This window comes from Poecile atricapillus, chromosome 7 (assembly GCF_030490865.1).
Source record: "Poecile atricapillus isolate bPoeAtr1 chromosome 7, bPoeAtr1.hap1, whole genome shotgun sequence".
In the NCBI taxonomy this organism is placed as follows: domain Eukaryota; kingdom Metazoa; phylum Chordata; class Aves; order Passeriformes; family Paridae; genus Poecile; species Poecile atricapillus.
This window is the reverse complement of record NC_081255.1, coordinates 25,194,538-25,210,767: the sequence shown is the minus strand read 5'-3', so window position 1 is coordinate 25,210,767 and position 16,230 is coordinate 25,194,538. Positions and strand designations below refer to the sequence as shown.

Sequence of the window (16,230 nt, the reverse complement as noted above, 5' to 3'; positions counted from 1 at the left end):
AGTCCCATGCTGGGGAAATGGTGCTTTTTCCACCCTGCCAAGGTTTGGGTTGGCATCTCCAAAGTGTGGAGGTGCCATGGAGGATGTCCCTTGCCAGCCCAGTGTGCAGGGCTCCAGGTGCATTCCCAGATCCTTGGGAACATCCCTTCAGCCCTCCCCATGAGGCTCAACACTCTTTGGGGTTCATCCCCCTCTCCCTGAGCAGCAAATGCCCCATCCTGCAAACAGACCCCAAAGGAGCTTCTCTGTTCCCATGGGGGCAGCACCTGCCCAAAATGTCCCTGGTGGTTCTTATCTGCACCCCCATCAGGATAAGCCACTCTTGGAGCTTCACCAACACCTGGCCACTGCACCCTCAGAGGTCTGCAGCAGCTCTGCTGGAGCTCCAGTCTCGCTCCCCTGAGAGCAGGAACTGGAGAAGGACGGAGTGGATTGCCCTGTGCATGTCCTTCCCCTGGGCAGGAAGGCCCCAGCAGGCAGGAAGAAAAAGGAATTCCAGCCCAACTCCAGATGCAATCTCACACCAGCTCAAGCAGCCAAACCCCAAAGACCCCCAAAAATTCAAATTTGGTCTCCAACTGATCTGATTCCTGTCCCGGTGCCAGCACCTGCTCCTCCAGCACAAGGTCAGAGAAGCAGGGCTGGAATATGTGTGTCCCACGAGCTGGAGGGGTTTTCCTGGGTGCTGGGTCAGGAGTTTAACATAAACCAGAAGGTCTCATGGCACTGGCTGCATGGGCAGCACTGGCCTGAATCCCAGAGCTGGAAATTTCCTGGGGGAAAGTGGGGCCTTCATCCAGCTGCAAAACAGATGGGTGAGCTGCCCATAATGCAGGCAGGGCAGGGGCTCAGCTGCTCCCCAGCACTGCTCCACCAGCATTCCCTTGAATTTGGAGGCTCACATCCCCAAACAGGGGACAGCAGCCACAGACCCACAGGTTTCTGCTGGACATTGTTGCATTCAGCTGAAGGTTGGAGAAAGAGGCAAGGAGAAGAATGTTCCTCCTTGCCCAAAGTCCTTCATGGCTAAGGCAGCCAGGAAAGTATGGAATGCATGGAAATGCAAGGAATGGAGGGACAGGAAGGGGCATAAGGGGCCCTGCTTCCCTCCTTGTGCTCTAAACATCCTTGTGTTCTAACGGTGAGAGGGAATGTGGGCAGTGCTGGGGAGCACTTGGAGTGTTGGAGCTCCCACTGCTCTGGGAATGTGCACCCCCGAGCAGCCCCATGGACAAACCCAACAGCACCTGCAGGATTAAGGAGCACCCTCATTAATGGCAGCTCCAAAGTTAACAAGCTGGCTCCACCACCCACACCAACTTCTAGAAAGCCAGGTGAGGGTGGGAGGGAGGTAACAGGAGCCAGTTGCTTTTAAGATCACTGGTGAGCAGTCAAGCAGGAAAGTGGCCTGGGGTGTCACACCAGCAACCAGGGGCTGGAAAGCTTTAAAATCTCATTTTAAACTCCACCTTTTCATCTCCAGCAAAGCAACCATGGCTGCCAGGGGATGAGAGGATGAGTACAGGAATTGTTTATTGGGGAATGCCACCTTCTGCTGCGGAGACTTGGGAAGGCAGCACCTTTCCCAGAGACCTGGGACTTCAGGATTAATAGGGGTGCCCAGAGCAAAGCCCAGACTTACAGAGCAGTGAGACCCCATGTCCTCTCTGCCAGCAGCAGGGATGGCTTGGTCTTACACTCTGAGGGAATCCAGAGGAAAACCCTTCGGGATGCTGCCCCAATGTGATGCTCACAGAGCTTCCCAAAAGCCATTTTTTGGGGAAATCCAGCCTTTTAGGAAAGCAGAAGAACAATCTACTGTCCAGAGAAGAGTTTGCAGCCACAGGGCCCATAGGTTTAGCTCATCCTCTCCTGCATCCCTTCCTGATGGCATCCAGCACCCTTGCAAGGGGGCAAACCAGAAAGATATGTCTGTATTAGAAATAGAAGAAGGTGCTAAAACCAGCAGCTGTGGTGCAACTCCAACTTGCCAGCCGCTGGAGGAGCTCGATGAAGCTGCGATGGGTTAAAGAGCTGCCTGAGCCGCTGCCTCGGGCGAGCACCGTGGAGAGCCAGGGATGTTCCCGCTGAGATCCGGGCGAGGAGGGAACTCTCCCAGCCTGACCCTACCGAGTTCAGAGCTCACAGAGCAGCTCCCCAGGCAGCGCCATGGGAGAGCACCCCCTGCCAGAGGGATTCCCAGCCCATAGCATCCCCATTCCCGACACACCCCAGCACCGGCAGGGCGATGCCCCTGCCTCACCCCTGACCCTCCTCACTCTGCTTCAAGCCCCGTGTCGTGTCACCCTCGCACGCCAGGAGCCACGGCGGGGCTCGGCAGGCAGGGATGCTGGGCGGGCAGGGATGCTGGGCGGGCAGGGATGCTGGGCTGGCAGGGATGCTGGGTGGGCAGGGATGCTCGGCGGGCAGGGATGCTCGGCGGGCAGGGATGCTGGGCGGGCAGGGATGCTGGGTGGGCAGGGATGCTCGGCGGGCAGGGATGCTCGGCGGGCAGGGATGCTCGGCGGGCAGGGATGCTGGGCGGGAAGGGATGCTGGGCGGGTAGGGATGCTGGGTGGGCAGGGATGCTCGGCGGGCAGGGATGCTCGGCGGGCAGGGATGCTGGGTGGGCAGGGATGCTGGGCGGGTAGGGATGCTGGGTGGGCAGGGATGCTGGGCGGGAAGGGATGCTCGGCGGGCAGGGATGCTCGGTGCCCGGGCTCAGGGAGGCTCTCGGGGGAGCCCCGTGACGCGGGCGCAGCTCAGCGGGATTAGCGGGCGGACGGACGTGACTGCCAGGCAGTCGCCTGCTGCTAATTAAAGAAGGGATATATTTAGGCACCCGGTTATCCCCTGCATTTCACTTATTTTTAGCTCCCGGTCTGCCAGGCTGGGCTGGCACATGGGCAAGGGCACGGACGCGAGGCAGGATGGATCCAGCCCCAGCAGCAAGGAGGTCACAGCCACATGTCCTGGCCAACATGAGCCCCTGGGGGAAAGAAACCTCTGTCCAAACTGGCTGCAAAGGAAGAGAAAGATTTAATTTTTTTCCCCAGAAAGGCAGGAAAAGGGGTTTCAGGGAGCAATAGGAGCATCACTGCTCAGTCCTTGCCCCAGATCCATCCAGCCTTTGCCACCACCCACACCCCCGTACCCAGGAGTTGAAAATGGCCCTTTTTGGAATCACCCAGCGAAAAGCACAGCTGTGCCCAGGGCAGAGGCAGCTCCCTCATTCTCAGAGGCCGATCCCTCGGCAGTGGCACTGGCCTGGCAGCAATGCCACTGCTCCCCATGCCTTCTTTCTTTCCAGCACAGCCGGAGAGTGTCCTTGGCACGCGGCTGAGCACCCCATCCCCGTGGGCCATCAGCAGGAGTGGAGGAGCTTACTCGGGTCTTAAGTACCCTGAAAAGTGTGGAGAAACAGCAGCAAGGACAATTCCCAGCATCCCTGCATCCCTCCTGGGCCAGGACAGCACATCAGTCCCGTTCATTTCCCCCTTTGCTTCATTCCCACAAGCGCTCTGGGGTTTTATATCTGGGGGTTTGAGGGTTTTTTCCCCTTTCCAGTGTGAAATATTGATCAGGTCTCTGCTACCTCCCACCCCACCACACCTCCTGGCTGCCTTGCTTGCCTCATGGAGTGGAGTGTGGGGTGTGGTAGAAAATCAAAATAATGGGATAATTAATGACCCAGGGAGCTGAAACCCAGCCAAAAGCCAGGCGGCTCTGGCTGGCCTGGGAGGAGGCTTCCCAGCAGGGAAGGTTTGGTTTGAGGGTATTTTTCAGAGCTGAACAGCATCCGGCGGTGGCCAAATTTCTTCTTAGGTGGCCCATCAGGTAAAGCCTCTCCCAAAACAGTGAGACTAGGAAGTTCAGACTGTAACTCCATAAATCTGAGATGGGAAAAAATCCACCCCTATTTCTTTACTTTTTTCAATCCTTTGACTCCAGGAGCAGGTGTCTGCACCCTCCAGTCTGTGGAGAGTGGCCAGGGCCTTGTGGGGTTGTGAGCTCCCATCACCTGGGCTGCAGCTTGCCCTGGTTCCCTGCTGCCCATCAGAATTAGGCAGCCCGTTAGAGCAGGTTTACGATAATCATCAAATAACTCGTTCATTGACAGCTGAGAAGACTGACTGAGCCCTCGTTTGCTGATTGCTAATTAGCTTAACATTCCTAATCCCTCATTAGTGACTATGAAGTAAGCTCTGAAATATGAGGTCAGCCCTAATCAGCATTTAAAATATAAAGCCCATTGGCACATGATGGAGGCTGGGGAGGGGGTGGCTGCAGGCCAGCCCTGGGTGCTTCCATGGTCACAGGGAATGAGGCTGCACAGAGAAGGGGCAGATAGTAAGAGTTCAACCCTGTGGAGCCATGGACATCTGCACATCCCCCCAGAGCTCAGCCCCTGCACTCAGTGCCCAACCTGGATCCACACCAGGAACAGGCAGCAATGAGGTTCCTTCGAGTCCCCAGTGCATCCAACAGCAATTCCAGCTGTGGCTTCCACTCTGGGCAGAATGTTTACAGAATCACAGAATATTCTGAGTTGGAAGGGATTCACAAGGATCATGAGTCCAGATGTTGAATAGCTCATACAGGGATCAAACTCACCAGCACCATGCTCTGACCAACAGTGGGGGCCAAGCATTCTGGCTTTCCCCCCAGTTCCCATCTTGAAGATTCCAGCTTAACTGCAGACAGCCAGGCTGTTGGCAGTGGGACTTTCCCCAGAGAATCACCCAACACCCTGATCCTGGGGGAAAGAGACAAATCCCAGCATTGGCAAGTGGGCACTGAAGTGCACTGGGATGCCACTTCCACACCATCCATGTGAGAGGAAAAACTGGCTCTTAGTTGTTGTGGCTAAATCCTCTGGAAGAATAAACTGTTGTGGACTGAGAGTTACTAATTGAGGCTGAGGAACCTTCTACAGGAGGGCTGTGGACATTAAAACAACCCTAATTAAACTCCAGCTAGTGAGCCTTAAAAAAGGAGAAAAATATCTGTTTCCATGAAAATGTAATTTGAAAAGCCCTTGCAGCACAGCTCTGCTCATCCAGGGCGATGCTCCCACCTCAGGCCCTGTGCTGCTGGAGATGATGCTCTGGATTTGGGCTGTGGGGCAGGGCCAGCACACCAGGAGCAGGGAGCCTTTGCCATGACAGGCGGGTTATTATTGCAGGAGGCACCGCTCAGCATGGGCAGGAACATCTCTGTTTCGTGAGCCCACGTCAGTGACACGGCGAGCAGCGCTGCAAATCTCCAGCGGACTGCTGAGCTTCGGCCCCAATCCCTGCCCCTCGCTCCTCTGGAGCACGGAGACACAGGGTATTTTGAGCATCCTTGGCAGCAGCCAGTGAGGATTAGTCCAATCCCCCCAGACATGAGCGTCTCCCCAGCTCTATTTCCAAGGACAGGAATAGTCTTTGAAGGCTTTTCCACGTGGAGGGCACACACCTGCAAATGTTAAAAGTGAAGATCTGTTTCTGGAAAGGTTTTGGGTGGTGCAGCATCAAGGCTGCCTAAATAAGTGGGTGACAAAGTGGCCATGTAGCACCTGTTGGCTCTCGCTCCATGGCCAATCCAAGTCAATGCCAAGTTCCTGCCCTTGGGATTTTATTGTGCACCCAATTCCTGAACCCATCAGGTTTAGTGGTTGTGGCCAGTCACATCCTCATCTTGCTCGGCCAAGTTTCACGTCTGAAAAAAGGGGTTTTTACCCCTTTTACCCCTTACATGTTTTTACCATCAGGACCCTGCACTGGCAGAGACACAAAACACTGTAACCTACAGACTCGGTGGAGGATGGTAAATTCTGGGCTTGGGTTTTGGAGTGGAAAGCTTTGGCTTAGCCACACACCTGGCCTGCGGAGCAGAAAATCCCAAACAGCCTGGCAGAGTTACTCCTATACTCAGACACTCCACAGGCCATTTTCTGCCCCATCAAGCAGCTGGTTGAGCAGGCAGGTTGGGAGCACAGCCTATGGGAAACTGAGGGGACACCAACCAAGAGACAAACACGAGTTTGGATTTATGTAAAAAAAAAAAAATTATTTATTTTGGAGGAGGATTTGAACATCGACATGCAGGTACAACATGAATAAAAATTATTGCACCGCTATTATGTGGCAATTGTTCAAGTTTCTAAAAACACAGAAATTCCACACTTTCTCTTATCTAGCTAAGTGCTGAGTGACACGGCTTGGCAGAGCCCAGCGCAGGAGGTGCTCTCACAGCCACCTGGATATGGTAATCGAACACAACGTAAACACACACTTCTGTCAAATCTTCTACTAGAAGTACAGAATTATCCTTCACATCCAGTAAGAGAAAACCAGAGAAAGACTTTATCCTCCCCTCTTCGGAAGAAAAGAAAAACAAAAAAGAAAAGAAAAAAAAAATACTCCAAATCACACCTTAATGCAAGTGTGGCAAACAAACCCACTGGTCACTCCTACCCCTTCCCCCACAAGCGCTCTTTAGTACAGCAGCAGCCAAAGGCCTCCAACATTCAGACCCAGGAGTGGCCAGTACAACACTAAAGTCTAATATTTACAATAAATATCATCCATTTCTCTTAGTTTGCAACAGTAAGAGACAAAGGGAAAAATAACACTGAGGCACGGGGCAGGGATGCGCCAGCTGGATGCGGGAGCAGAGAGGAGCTGCGGAGGCAGAACCAGCTTAGACGCTGCCATCCCAAGACGGATGAGGAGCAGGAGACACATCCAAGCTGACAGACGGGAAGAGGGGAACAAAGCAGGAAAGCAGCATATTTGGATGGTGACATGCACGGCTCATTCACTAAACACACACCTCACACTCGTGACTTCCACCTTCTGCCTGCCTGGCTGGGGATTACCCACAGAGACCAAGGGCCACACTGGCCACAGCTTCCCTGGGGCACCGCGGCTCCGAGGCGGCACTGGCAGTATGCTCTTGCCCCTCAGACACAGCTTTTCCAACATCCTGTTCCTTCCCAACACGTTTTGCAAGCTTGTATTTGAGAAGGTGTTTAAGGAATTTGTAGCAGAGCAAGGAATAAGTCTTGGTGTATCTACCTGGCTTATTATCAAAACTTAATAGGAAAAGTCTTTTCGCCCAAACCTTTTGCTAAAGTGCGCCGTGTAAATTCAACAGAAGGTGGAAACAGCGGTGATGGGGCACCTGGCACACCAAGGGAAACTGCAGGACTGACCAAGAGCAGGGAATATAGGGCTTCACTAGAATGCTTTCCTGGCAATGCTGTTTGGCTTCGGCTTCCAAAAAACCAGGGATTTTTAATTGCACTGACCACTCTCTGTACCGTAGCTACAAAAGAGGCAACGAAACACATACCTCACCTTTTCTTTGGCCAACACAGGCAAAAGCAGCAAAAGCTGTGACATAGCAAGGGTTTTCACTCCTCCTTTTGTGCCTAGGAAAGGATAATTCTGCAATTCAGCATGGGAAGCAGCGGCTGCAAAGGCAGGGAGTCAGCAGCTTACAGCTGGTACCGGCACAGGGTCCCAGCCCTGCCAGGGGGGGGATGAACCAGGTTACCCAGCCTGGCTCACACCCCGTGCTCACCTCCCAGGAGCAGCAGTCCATTTTCTCCTCAGGTTTTTTAAACACAGAAGGAAAAGGGGGACCTGCCACCCAGGGAACAGCCAACTTGGACCACGTCCTCACACAACTCCTTCATTTACACAGACACTTCCATCTTGCCAAGGTCAGCTGCTCTCAGGAGATCAGCTTGTCAAGGAGGCTCGTCTTTGTAATCACCACAGACTCAGGATGCCAAATCCATTTTTCACTATTCCTGTCCATGCCATAATATCCTGTGCTGTTTCTCAAACATTTTTTTAGTAAATCAACCCATCAGGGAGAAAACCAGCCAGATAAGTACCAGATCCTGCCAAGTCTGTTCCTTACTTGCCATTGCTCTAAATCAGCACTGAATGACGCTCACCACCAAGAGCACTTGGGAGAGGCTGGAGACACCCAGGACCCGGACAAGGCAGTGGAAATACTGTGGATTGTAATTGCAAACCAAGTGCATAAGAGCAGCCTATGAATTCCAGGAAAAAGAGCGGAGAGACAGCACAGCAGGCTCTGCTCTCAATACCACCACAGCTAGGTTTATTAAGGTGTTACCCGGGAGCACTGAGGCTTTGGTTAGTGTAGTAGCAACACCATACATGTTCACACTGATACACGGAGTAAACACTCATTTAAACATGTTTTAAAAAAATAAAATAAAATAAAAAGCTCAAACCAAACCAAAACTTGGTCCAGAAATGAAACCCAAGCAGCCAAAATCAAGTGTATAATGGGGGGAAGCAACTGCTACACAGAAAGAAACAGGGTGAGATTCCAGAGATTTTTGCGAGTTGTGGGTTGTACTGAAATCAGATTGAAAGAGATGGAGAAAATATATTCCTATATAATAAACATATTTGCATGTAGGGCAAGAGAATCAAAACTTCAAGTTCAGAGAAAGCCAAGACAGTGAAGGAAGCAGCAGTGTAAGGAAATCAGACCAACAGAGATGGGTTTTAGCCTGGAATACTGTTGCACAGCCATTCTGCTTGTAACAGAGTAAGCCAGTGAGCAGGGCACTATCCCTCACGGGTGATCCGCAGGGAGATCCACTCAGACAAGACGAGGATACAAGCTGAGCACAATCTGGGACAAATGATGGGAGTGTTCATTGAGAGGAACCTTTAATTGGATGAAGAAATGGCTTACAGTGCTACAGGTATCACCACTCGACACATTTATTGGTGCATTATTATTGGTCTAATGCTCAGCAAGGAGCACTGGCACCCAGAGCCAGTCACACTTAAAGCAAAGCGATGTCTAAACCTAGGAGCAAAGAGTAAGTTTTTAATGCAAAGTGACTTCAGCAGTTGAAATGATCTAGCTATCAAAGCTGAAATCTGAAAATATCACATGTGTTTTGAAGTCTGTTTGCAGCCTGACCACAGAACTCAAGGAGTCTGAACTCTTTATAGGTTTGTTTTTAAAATGGGCTAATTCAGAAACTCAGCAAGTTTCCCAAGCCCCGATTCAGAAATGTTAAGGGACACCTTAAAATCCCTACCTATTTAGACTCACCAAGAGAAGGAAAAGTCTCCAAAGGTCGTTCTTCATTGAGATAATTTTGCCAGACACACCGGAGAATACGCAACTACAATTTTTTCTACTTTAAAACCAACCTACAGACACCCCTTTCCTGGGGTCACTTACTCTGAGGCAGGGCAAGTTATGAACTGAAGCCAGAGAAAGGAAAATAAAACATCACTAAAATTTTAAAAACAGAGGGAAATGTTGCCACATGTCCCATACAGATAAGTAAAAACAATCCCCAAAAAAGCCAGCTTATGGATTGGAGAGTTCTCTTTCTGATAATTCCATTGAAAAATACTCTTCCTTATTTTAAAGAGCAGACAGGGATCTCTGTCTGTCCAGTCTCTCCAGCCAAGTCCTTTGTCTCTACATCCTCCAAGGACACAGGACTGTGAAGACACATGGTGACAAAGAGGTTTTACTTGCACCAAAGAGGGTCTGTCATTTCAGAATAACTTGCAGACAAGAGGGCAGGTTCTTATTCTTGTCAAGGGACATCAGATTGTAAAACTGGAGCAAAAACTTGACATTTGTGAATTTCAATGGAATTTCAAAGAGACTGCTGAAAAGCAGAAATTTAAAAACAAGCTGCCTTTTTTGCACACAGAATTTTTGGGATCTCAAAAAAATGCAGAATTAGAGGGAAGAGCACATCAGGCCCTAAACTCAGGCAAAATAAAAGGTGTGGAAGGGAAAAAAAAAACCAAACCAAAGTGTTTCTTAAGCCCTGCTTTAAAGATACCCTGTTCTAAAGAGACCTCAAACAGCAAGCACTACTGTGTACAAAAATAGAATAGCAAGGATGAAAAAACACAAAAAACAGTATGAAAAAAACCCTCCCAAAAATAGATGTACACAAGTTCTATTTTATATTAGTGTATATTACAAAATTCAAACATGCAGTCTCTATTTTGAATGTAGAATGCTCCAGTCCATGAGTACCAGCGATGCTGCTATGTTTTCTTCACAGCATCATCATGTGACAGGGGAAAGTCTTGTATTTTTAACTGATTTCCAACCTCTTTGCTTTTTGCTTGTGCCAGAGTCCCTTCTTTACAGGGCCTTGTGCTGCCATCTGGCAGAGGAGAGGCTCTCAGAGCTGCTTGTCCAAGAGCATGAGACAGCTCTTTTGACGGAGTGATTTTGCAGCTACCTGCCAACGCCTCAGACGCTTTAGCACTGCAAAAAGGTGCCTCCTTTTTGACCAGCACAGGACACGTTGCCTCCTTTTTGGCCCCCATGGGACATGGTGCCTCCCAGGGCTTTGCTGGGTGCAGGGACTCTGCACAGGACCCACTCCTTGTGGTCAGACCGTCTGTGCTAGAGGGTTTGGCTTTCTCTTGACACTCTCCTACTTGTGAAATGTCCTGCCTTTTTTGTTTCAAATCTCTCTCCTCTTTACAGGAGGCACCCAAATCCTTTCTCGTTTCCACCTCCCCAGACCCAGACATAGTGAGCTTCAAAGGGCCCAGCACACTCTGGGCCAGGGGCATTAACTGGGACACGGAGAGCACGCGCTCGATGGCACCGGGGACGAGGAGTGGGGAGGACATGGGTCCTGCTGGGCTTGTTTTGCTGGAGGTTAAAGCACCCTCTGCCTGGGATGAGCTGGGCTGCTGCTTGTCGGGGCTAGGACTTCTTTGGGATGTTTCACTGGTGCTCCCAGGAGACAGAAATGAGGAGCTGTGCTGTTCCACAGGCTGAGGCGTCTCCTTGCGACCCTTCTCACCGCGGTCTGGGGGGCTCACCGTGACAGGAGTGCTCGTGTTTGCTGTGCACCATGAGGAAAGTGTCAGCAGAGGTTTGGAATCCTGTTTTTTCTGACTGCTTTCTGTTAGCACAGGCTCTTTCAAGTCAAGTTTACCACAGGAGGTCCCAGAGGAATCACCTTCTTCAAGTTCCAGGAGTTTGACTGACGGGCACTGCGTATGTTCTGTGCCATCTACTGGTTTTTGAGTACCTGGAGTTCTCCCGAGATCTTTGATTGCTTCAGAAGACCTGTCTTTTGGACCAAAACATTCCAAAGTTTTGTTTTCTGGCAATTTAGGCTCCTTTGCAGTAGTTTCTGATTTTAGGAATGGCTTTTCTGAATTAGCTAGCTTTTCTGGAGAAGTTCTTGAGGGAAGCTCTGGTGGGGAGGGGTGCACACTGATTTGCAGAGGCTCTGAAACAGGCTTTGCTTGTTGAGTATTTCCCTTCTGCAAATCTTCTGTACCTTTTGGATCTTCAGGTAGAAAGGCATCATCCTCAATACTATCCTTGCTTTCCAATTTAGATGAAAACTTATTATCCTCATTAAAAGAATCTGAGCCTCGGTCTCCACTGCCATGGGGCTTGTCCAGCCTTCTCCCATCCTGACTATCTTCTGAACCATCATCTGTTTCATCTTCAGAAGAATCTACTTCCCTGATGGCCTCCTGCTTTTGTAGAGACTCCCTCCTCTCCACCCTGTCCTGCCGAATGGCACCCAGCTTCCGTGAGCCCGGCTTCTGCAGCATCCCTTTTTCCGCCAGCCCAAGTTTGCCGCCTGTCGTTTCGTTGGCAGATTCCTGCAAGCTCTGGAGGCTGGGATCCCGCTGCAACATCTCCTTCTTGAACTCAGAGTGAGAGATATCCAAGCTATGCTTCCGTGAGGAACCCAGCTTCTTCTCAGAGGAGGACAGAGAGGCAGCCAGTTTCTCGGCTGACTGCACTCTCTTCAGCAAAGGAGACCGAGGGGGCTCGGCACTTTTGGGGCGAGAAATTTGTCTCACCAGTGGTGGAGAGGAGTGTAGTTTTACTGGGAAAGACTGGATAATACTGGAGCTGCCAATTGAGTGTCCTGGCAAAGGAGATGGGGAGCGCTGTGGTGACGTGGACTGTGGGGTTGGTGATGGAGTGTGAGCCAGGGGGGACAGAGGGATGTTTCCTGCAGATTTACGCCTTGGAGATCTGTACTGCCTCTGGAGCTTTGGTGCCAGGCCATGCAGAGAGCTGGGTCTGATGTGTCCAGAGCTGGCTGGAGAATTGGGAACACTGGAACTGGGAGAGCTGCTCTGGGAAGAATTGCCACCAACTTAAAAGGGGAAAGAAAAAAAAAACAAAAAAAAACAACCAAGAAGATTAATACATATTTGGCCATTAAAACAAGTTATTGAAAATAAGTCAAAACACAATGCCATGTTACTCCAAAGCACAGCAGTAATATTGAAGGCAACATTGCCAGGCTTCTGATGGAAATTCACATCATTAGCACCCAACACCAGAGCACAGTAAGAAACACTCAGCTATGAGAACACTTTTCTGGAAAAAAAAACCCCTTTGATCAGACAAACCACGTGTTTCATTGCTATTCTCTGGATGCAAATCTCTTTATTCCAGCAGCTGATTCAATTTTCAAATATGACTTTGCCACACTGTTTTGATTTCTTTTCTCTGAACACAGAAAATGTGTCAAACTGCTATGAAAAGATTGCAACTTGCAACACACATTTTCATCAAAGTGGAAGGATGCTGTAGTACATTCTCAAAAGGATGTATGGATTTTCATCTTTAAATGAATCAATGAACAAGAACACATCCATCCTTAAAGGTAATCGACATCACCACTGTCATTTGCTTCACAAAGAGACCTACTACCTGCAGCTGTGCATTTTATTTCCAAAATTAATCAATCAGCAAAAGTCTCCTCTAATATTTTCTTTTCTTGTTTGACTGGATTTTTTTGCTTAGTTTTGTTTTGTTTCATGTCTTTTTTTTTTTTTTTTTACCTGAGTGTACTGACTCTGGAGTGGATCTGTAGCTCTGGGTTGGTGACCGAGGAGACAGGTTGTGAGTTGGAGAGCCAGGCACACTTTCTCCAGATGACAGAGACCGGTTCAGGGATGATAAACTCCGGCTGGTGTGAAGCAGCGATGCTTGTTTAGTGATCTTCCTCAACAGAGAACTCTTCTTCTTACTGGGGAAGAGCATGCAAAAGGTGTTTACAAGCCCAAATGATTTATTTAGCTTTACAAGCAGATTTCAGTCAATTTTGTGTCACAGTAAAAGAGACAAAAAAAAAACAACAAGAAGAACTAAAGGAAAAATCTGCTGATATACATTAACTGCAAATGGATTTGAGAAAATCTCTCTGAAGATCTCTTAACTTTATCTTGGTTACCCTTTCATTTTAACAGAGAAACATCAAAACAAACCTTTCCTGACCATCCTTTGTTTTACTCTTCTTGTTCCTACGAGCCATCTTGGATTTGTAGCTGGCTTTTCGAGCTGGACCAACTTTGATGGATGTGTTCTCAAATGGTGTGGTGGAGATGGACACTTTATTTCCACTCTGTCAGACACAAAACGAAGAAACATTGCTTACAACATGGTTATTTGAAGCAGATCTGCAGGCAAAACAGGTAGGCTGCTAGTTTATTGCTGGCTGCCATTTTGTAATCCTTTGTCAAACTCCATTTTTCCCCTCAGCATTTCCACCTATCATTTATTAAGGAATTGCCAAGAGAGAGCCCTCGTTAGTCAGGCTTTCACAAATGATTAGCTCAGACCCCAGCTGGTAGGTAAAGCTTCCCAGAGCAGGCAGAACACATCATCTGACCTCTCCCATTGAGATCCCAAATGACTCAATTTAATACTTGTAATACTTGGAAACTTGAACAAAGTGATATTCTGTCACCAATCCTATTCCCAGTGCTCTGACTGATGGCAGATGTGAGAATATCAGGCATCTATCATGATGAATCTGCAACACAGAGCATGGCTTGTCTAACTCATGTTAAAAAAATAATAATCCTGACTGCTCCTCTATTTGCAATCCCAAAGACTTCTGTCTCTTGGAACAGTCCAGAACTTTAGGGGTTTTTTTTCTGTAAATGCATTCTGCTCAGAGAGGTATCAAACACAATCATCCATTTAACTGGATAACTTCAACACCAACCAGCACAAAGCTGCTCTTCAGTACCACCAGGTGCTGTGTGCACACTTGTATTTCAGACAATGCCAACATTTTATGCTCATGTTTTCCAAAATGTAACGGCGCTGCACCCCTACCTTCAGAATCAGCTCCACCACTTCGGTGTGCACCAGCCCGTGGACCGGCTCCCCGTTGACGTGGGTGATCAGATCCCCTTCCCGCAGACCTGCTTCGTTCGCCGGACCCCCTTCCTCAACGTGCTGCCAACAACAAGGGGTGACTGCTTTGAGAAGGGCAATGTGCAAGAGCTCTGGCCAGATGGGACTCAAAGCCCACCCGTGACACTTCCTGCCACAGCCAACATCAGCTGCTGCTGAAAGAAACCACCCCTGGCACAGCCAAGCACAAACCCTGCGCTCTTCCACTCCTCCCCAGCATCCTGGGCATCCAAGGCAGCCAGGATGGTTAAGCTGATTGAGAGACCAGCTCTTCCTAAAGCAAAAGGCTTAACACACTTCCAGAAATTTTACAGCACTCAGGAATGTTACTCAGATGCTCTTGATTTCCAGACAAACATTCAGTCTTTTTCAATTTCTTTGTCATCCCAAATCCAGCATCCTTCCATGTACATGCTGGAACACAAGGTGGCCAACAGACTTTTAAGGAAGACTCTGACATTTTTTCAGGTGCCTATATTCCATCTCATCTCAAACAGAGCTTCTTTTTCCACTTTCCATCCTTTATTAACCTATCCAACACCAGACTTTTCCCCTGTGAATACACTGCCTTTCCCTTGTCCCTGGTGAGGAATGTAAGCCTCCTTCACCATGAGGGGACAGATGTGCAGGGGAATGCACATCTTTCCCACTAGCCAGGAAAGATTCCAAATAAGTATCCTGGTAAATAATACCATATATACTTATATTCCAAATAAGTATCCAGCATTGTTCAAGAAAAGCAAGAGAGAGGCAAGGCAAAAATTCAGTTTCAGATTATTTCTCTCAGAACGAGTATTAAATAAGGACCCAAGCATGTGAAGTCTGTATTATCCAATGAACACAGAAGTGCAAGGAAAAGAATTAACCACCTTCACCCTTACTGCATTCTCCCTATCTACACAACCCTAACACCACTGCTTCAGGGAATGGATCATTCCTAGAAGTCATCTACACTAACACAAAAGGAACACAGAGATCAAGTACCAGCAGTAGTGGGAAGGAAGCAATACAGACATGGAAACCAGACCTTTTAGGCACAGCTCACAACAACTAAGCCAAGAGTAAATCCCATGGCAATCAGCATAGCAGCAGTGATGCTTTAAGGCTTGTAATCAATTCCAAGCGACTGCTTGGAAAACCCCAGCAGACTGAACTGATCAGAAGCAGGTTATAATCACTAACACAAGTCTGAATAAATTAGCTATAATGGGCCCTCATGCAACAACCCCAATAAGGAGAAAGAGGGTATGTACACAGAAACATGCTTTAAAGGATGTGCTGCAGGTGAAAGAAGGTGGACTTATGTAACCAGGGTAAAAAGAAGGAAAGAAAGGTTGCTGTGGTTTTGTGATGGGCTTGAAAACTACCAGGAAACCCAAAGTGCTGTTATTTATCTATTTAGTTAGTTAGTTAGTTATAAAGGGCTCCCCCCCATTCCGAAAAGATAACTTTGGGTGTGATTAAGGAGAGAGAAAACAAAGTGGCAAAACACAATTTCCAAAGCTAAACCCCATGCCCCTGGCTAGATGCATTTGTGGCCCCGAGGGTCCTCTTTTGAGAAAAGCAGAGACCTACCCAGACCATGTGATGCACAGTGTAGATATCACTGTCACCCATATAGACGCGAATGGCGCGCAGAGTGAAACCGTATTTCTTTCCAGCCCGATGGATGATGATTGGTGGTTTCAGGTTTGCGATAGCAGGAGAAAAGTCACGGCTGGGTGAGGAGTCCCTCGAAGATGGGTTGGAGGAGAGAGAATGAGGTGACATTGGACTGGCCAATGGAGAACACGTGTGGTGATCTACAGTGATGACACAAAGGTGGGCAAAAATTAGGAAAACAGGCCTCCGAAAGAGAGAAAATTCTTGTTAGAGAACAGCTATGAAACCGTATCTTCCAGTGGTCTTAAAGTGGTGGCCTTCACCAGAGCTGGGTCTGTCTGCAGCTTCAACTAATTCATGCTTTGTAATACAAATAGCAGGGTTTCCAAAAAAGCTCATTTG

The 16,230-nt window shown here is 48.8% G+C and overlaps 1 protein-coding gene across 8 annotated transcripts in view; it reads right to left on the bottom strand.

Moving 5' to 3' along the window:
* Positions 1 to 6,033: 6,033 nt before the first annotated feature.
* The window catches only part of MAST2 (microtubule associated serine/threonine kinase 2), a 188,364-nt gene continuing 178,167 nt past the window's right edge, over positions 6,034 to 16,230 (bottom strand). For all 8 annotated transcript variants that reach the window (XM_058842382.1, XM_058842383.1, XM_058842384.1 and 5 more), the window contains 5 exons: positions 15,802 to 16,028; positions 14,146 to 14,268; positions 13,290 to 13,426; positions 12,864 to 13,051; positions 6,034 to 12,169 (listed from right to left, as the gene is read on the bottom strand). In XM_058842382.1, coding sequence (XP_058698365.1) covers positions 10,068 to 12,169; positions 12,864 to 13,051; positions 13,290 to 13,426; positions 14,146 to 14,268; positions 15,802 to 16,028 — 2,777 coding nt within the window. In that variant the 3' untranslated portion in view covers positions 6,034 to 10,067. The remainder of the gene's footprint in view (positions 12,170 to 12,863; positions 13,052 to 13,289; positions 13,427 to 14,145; positions 14,269 to 15,801; positions 16,029 to 16,230) is intronic.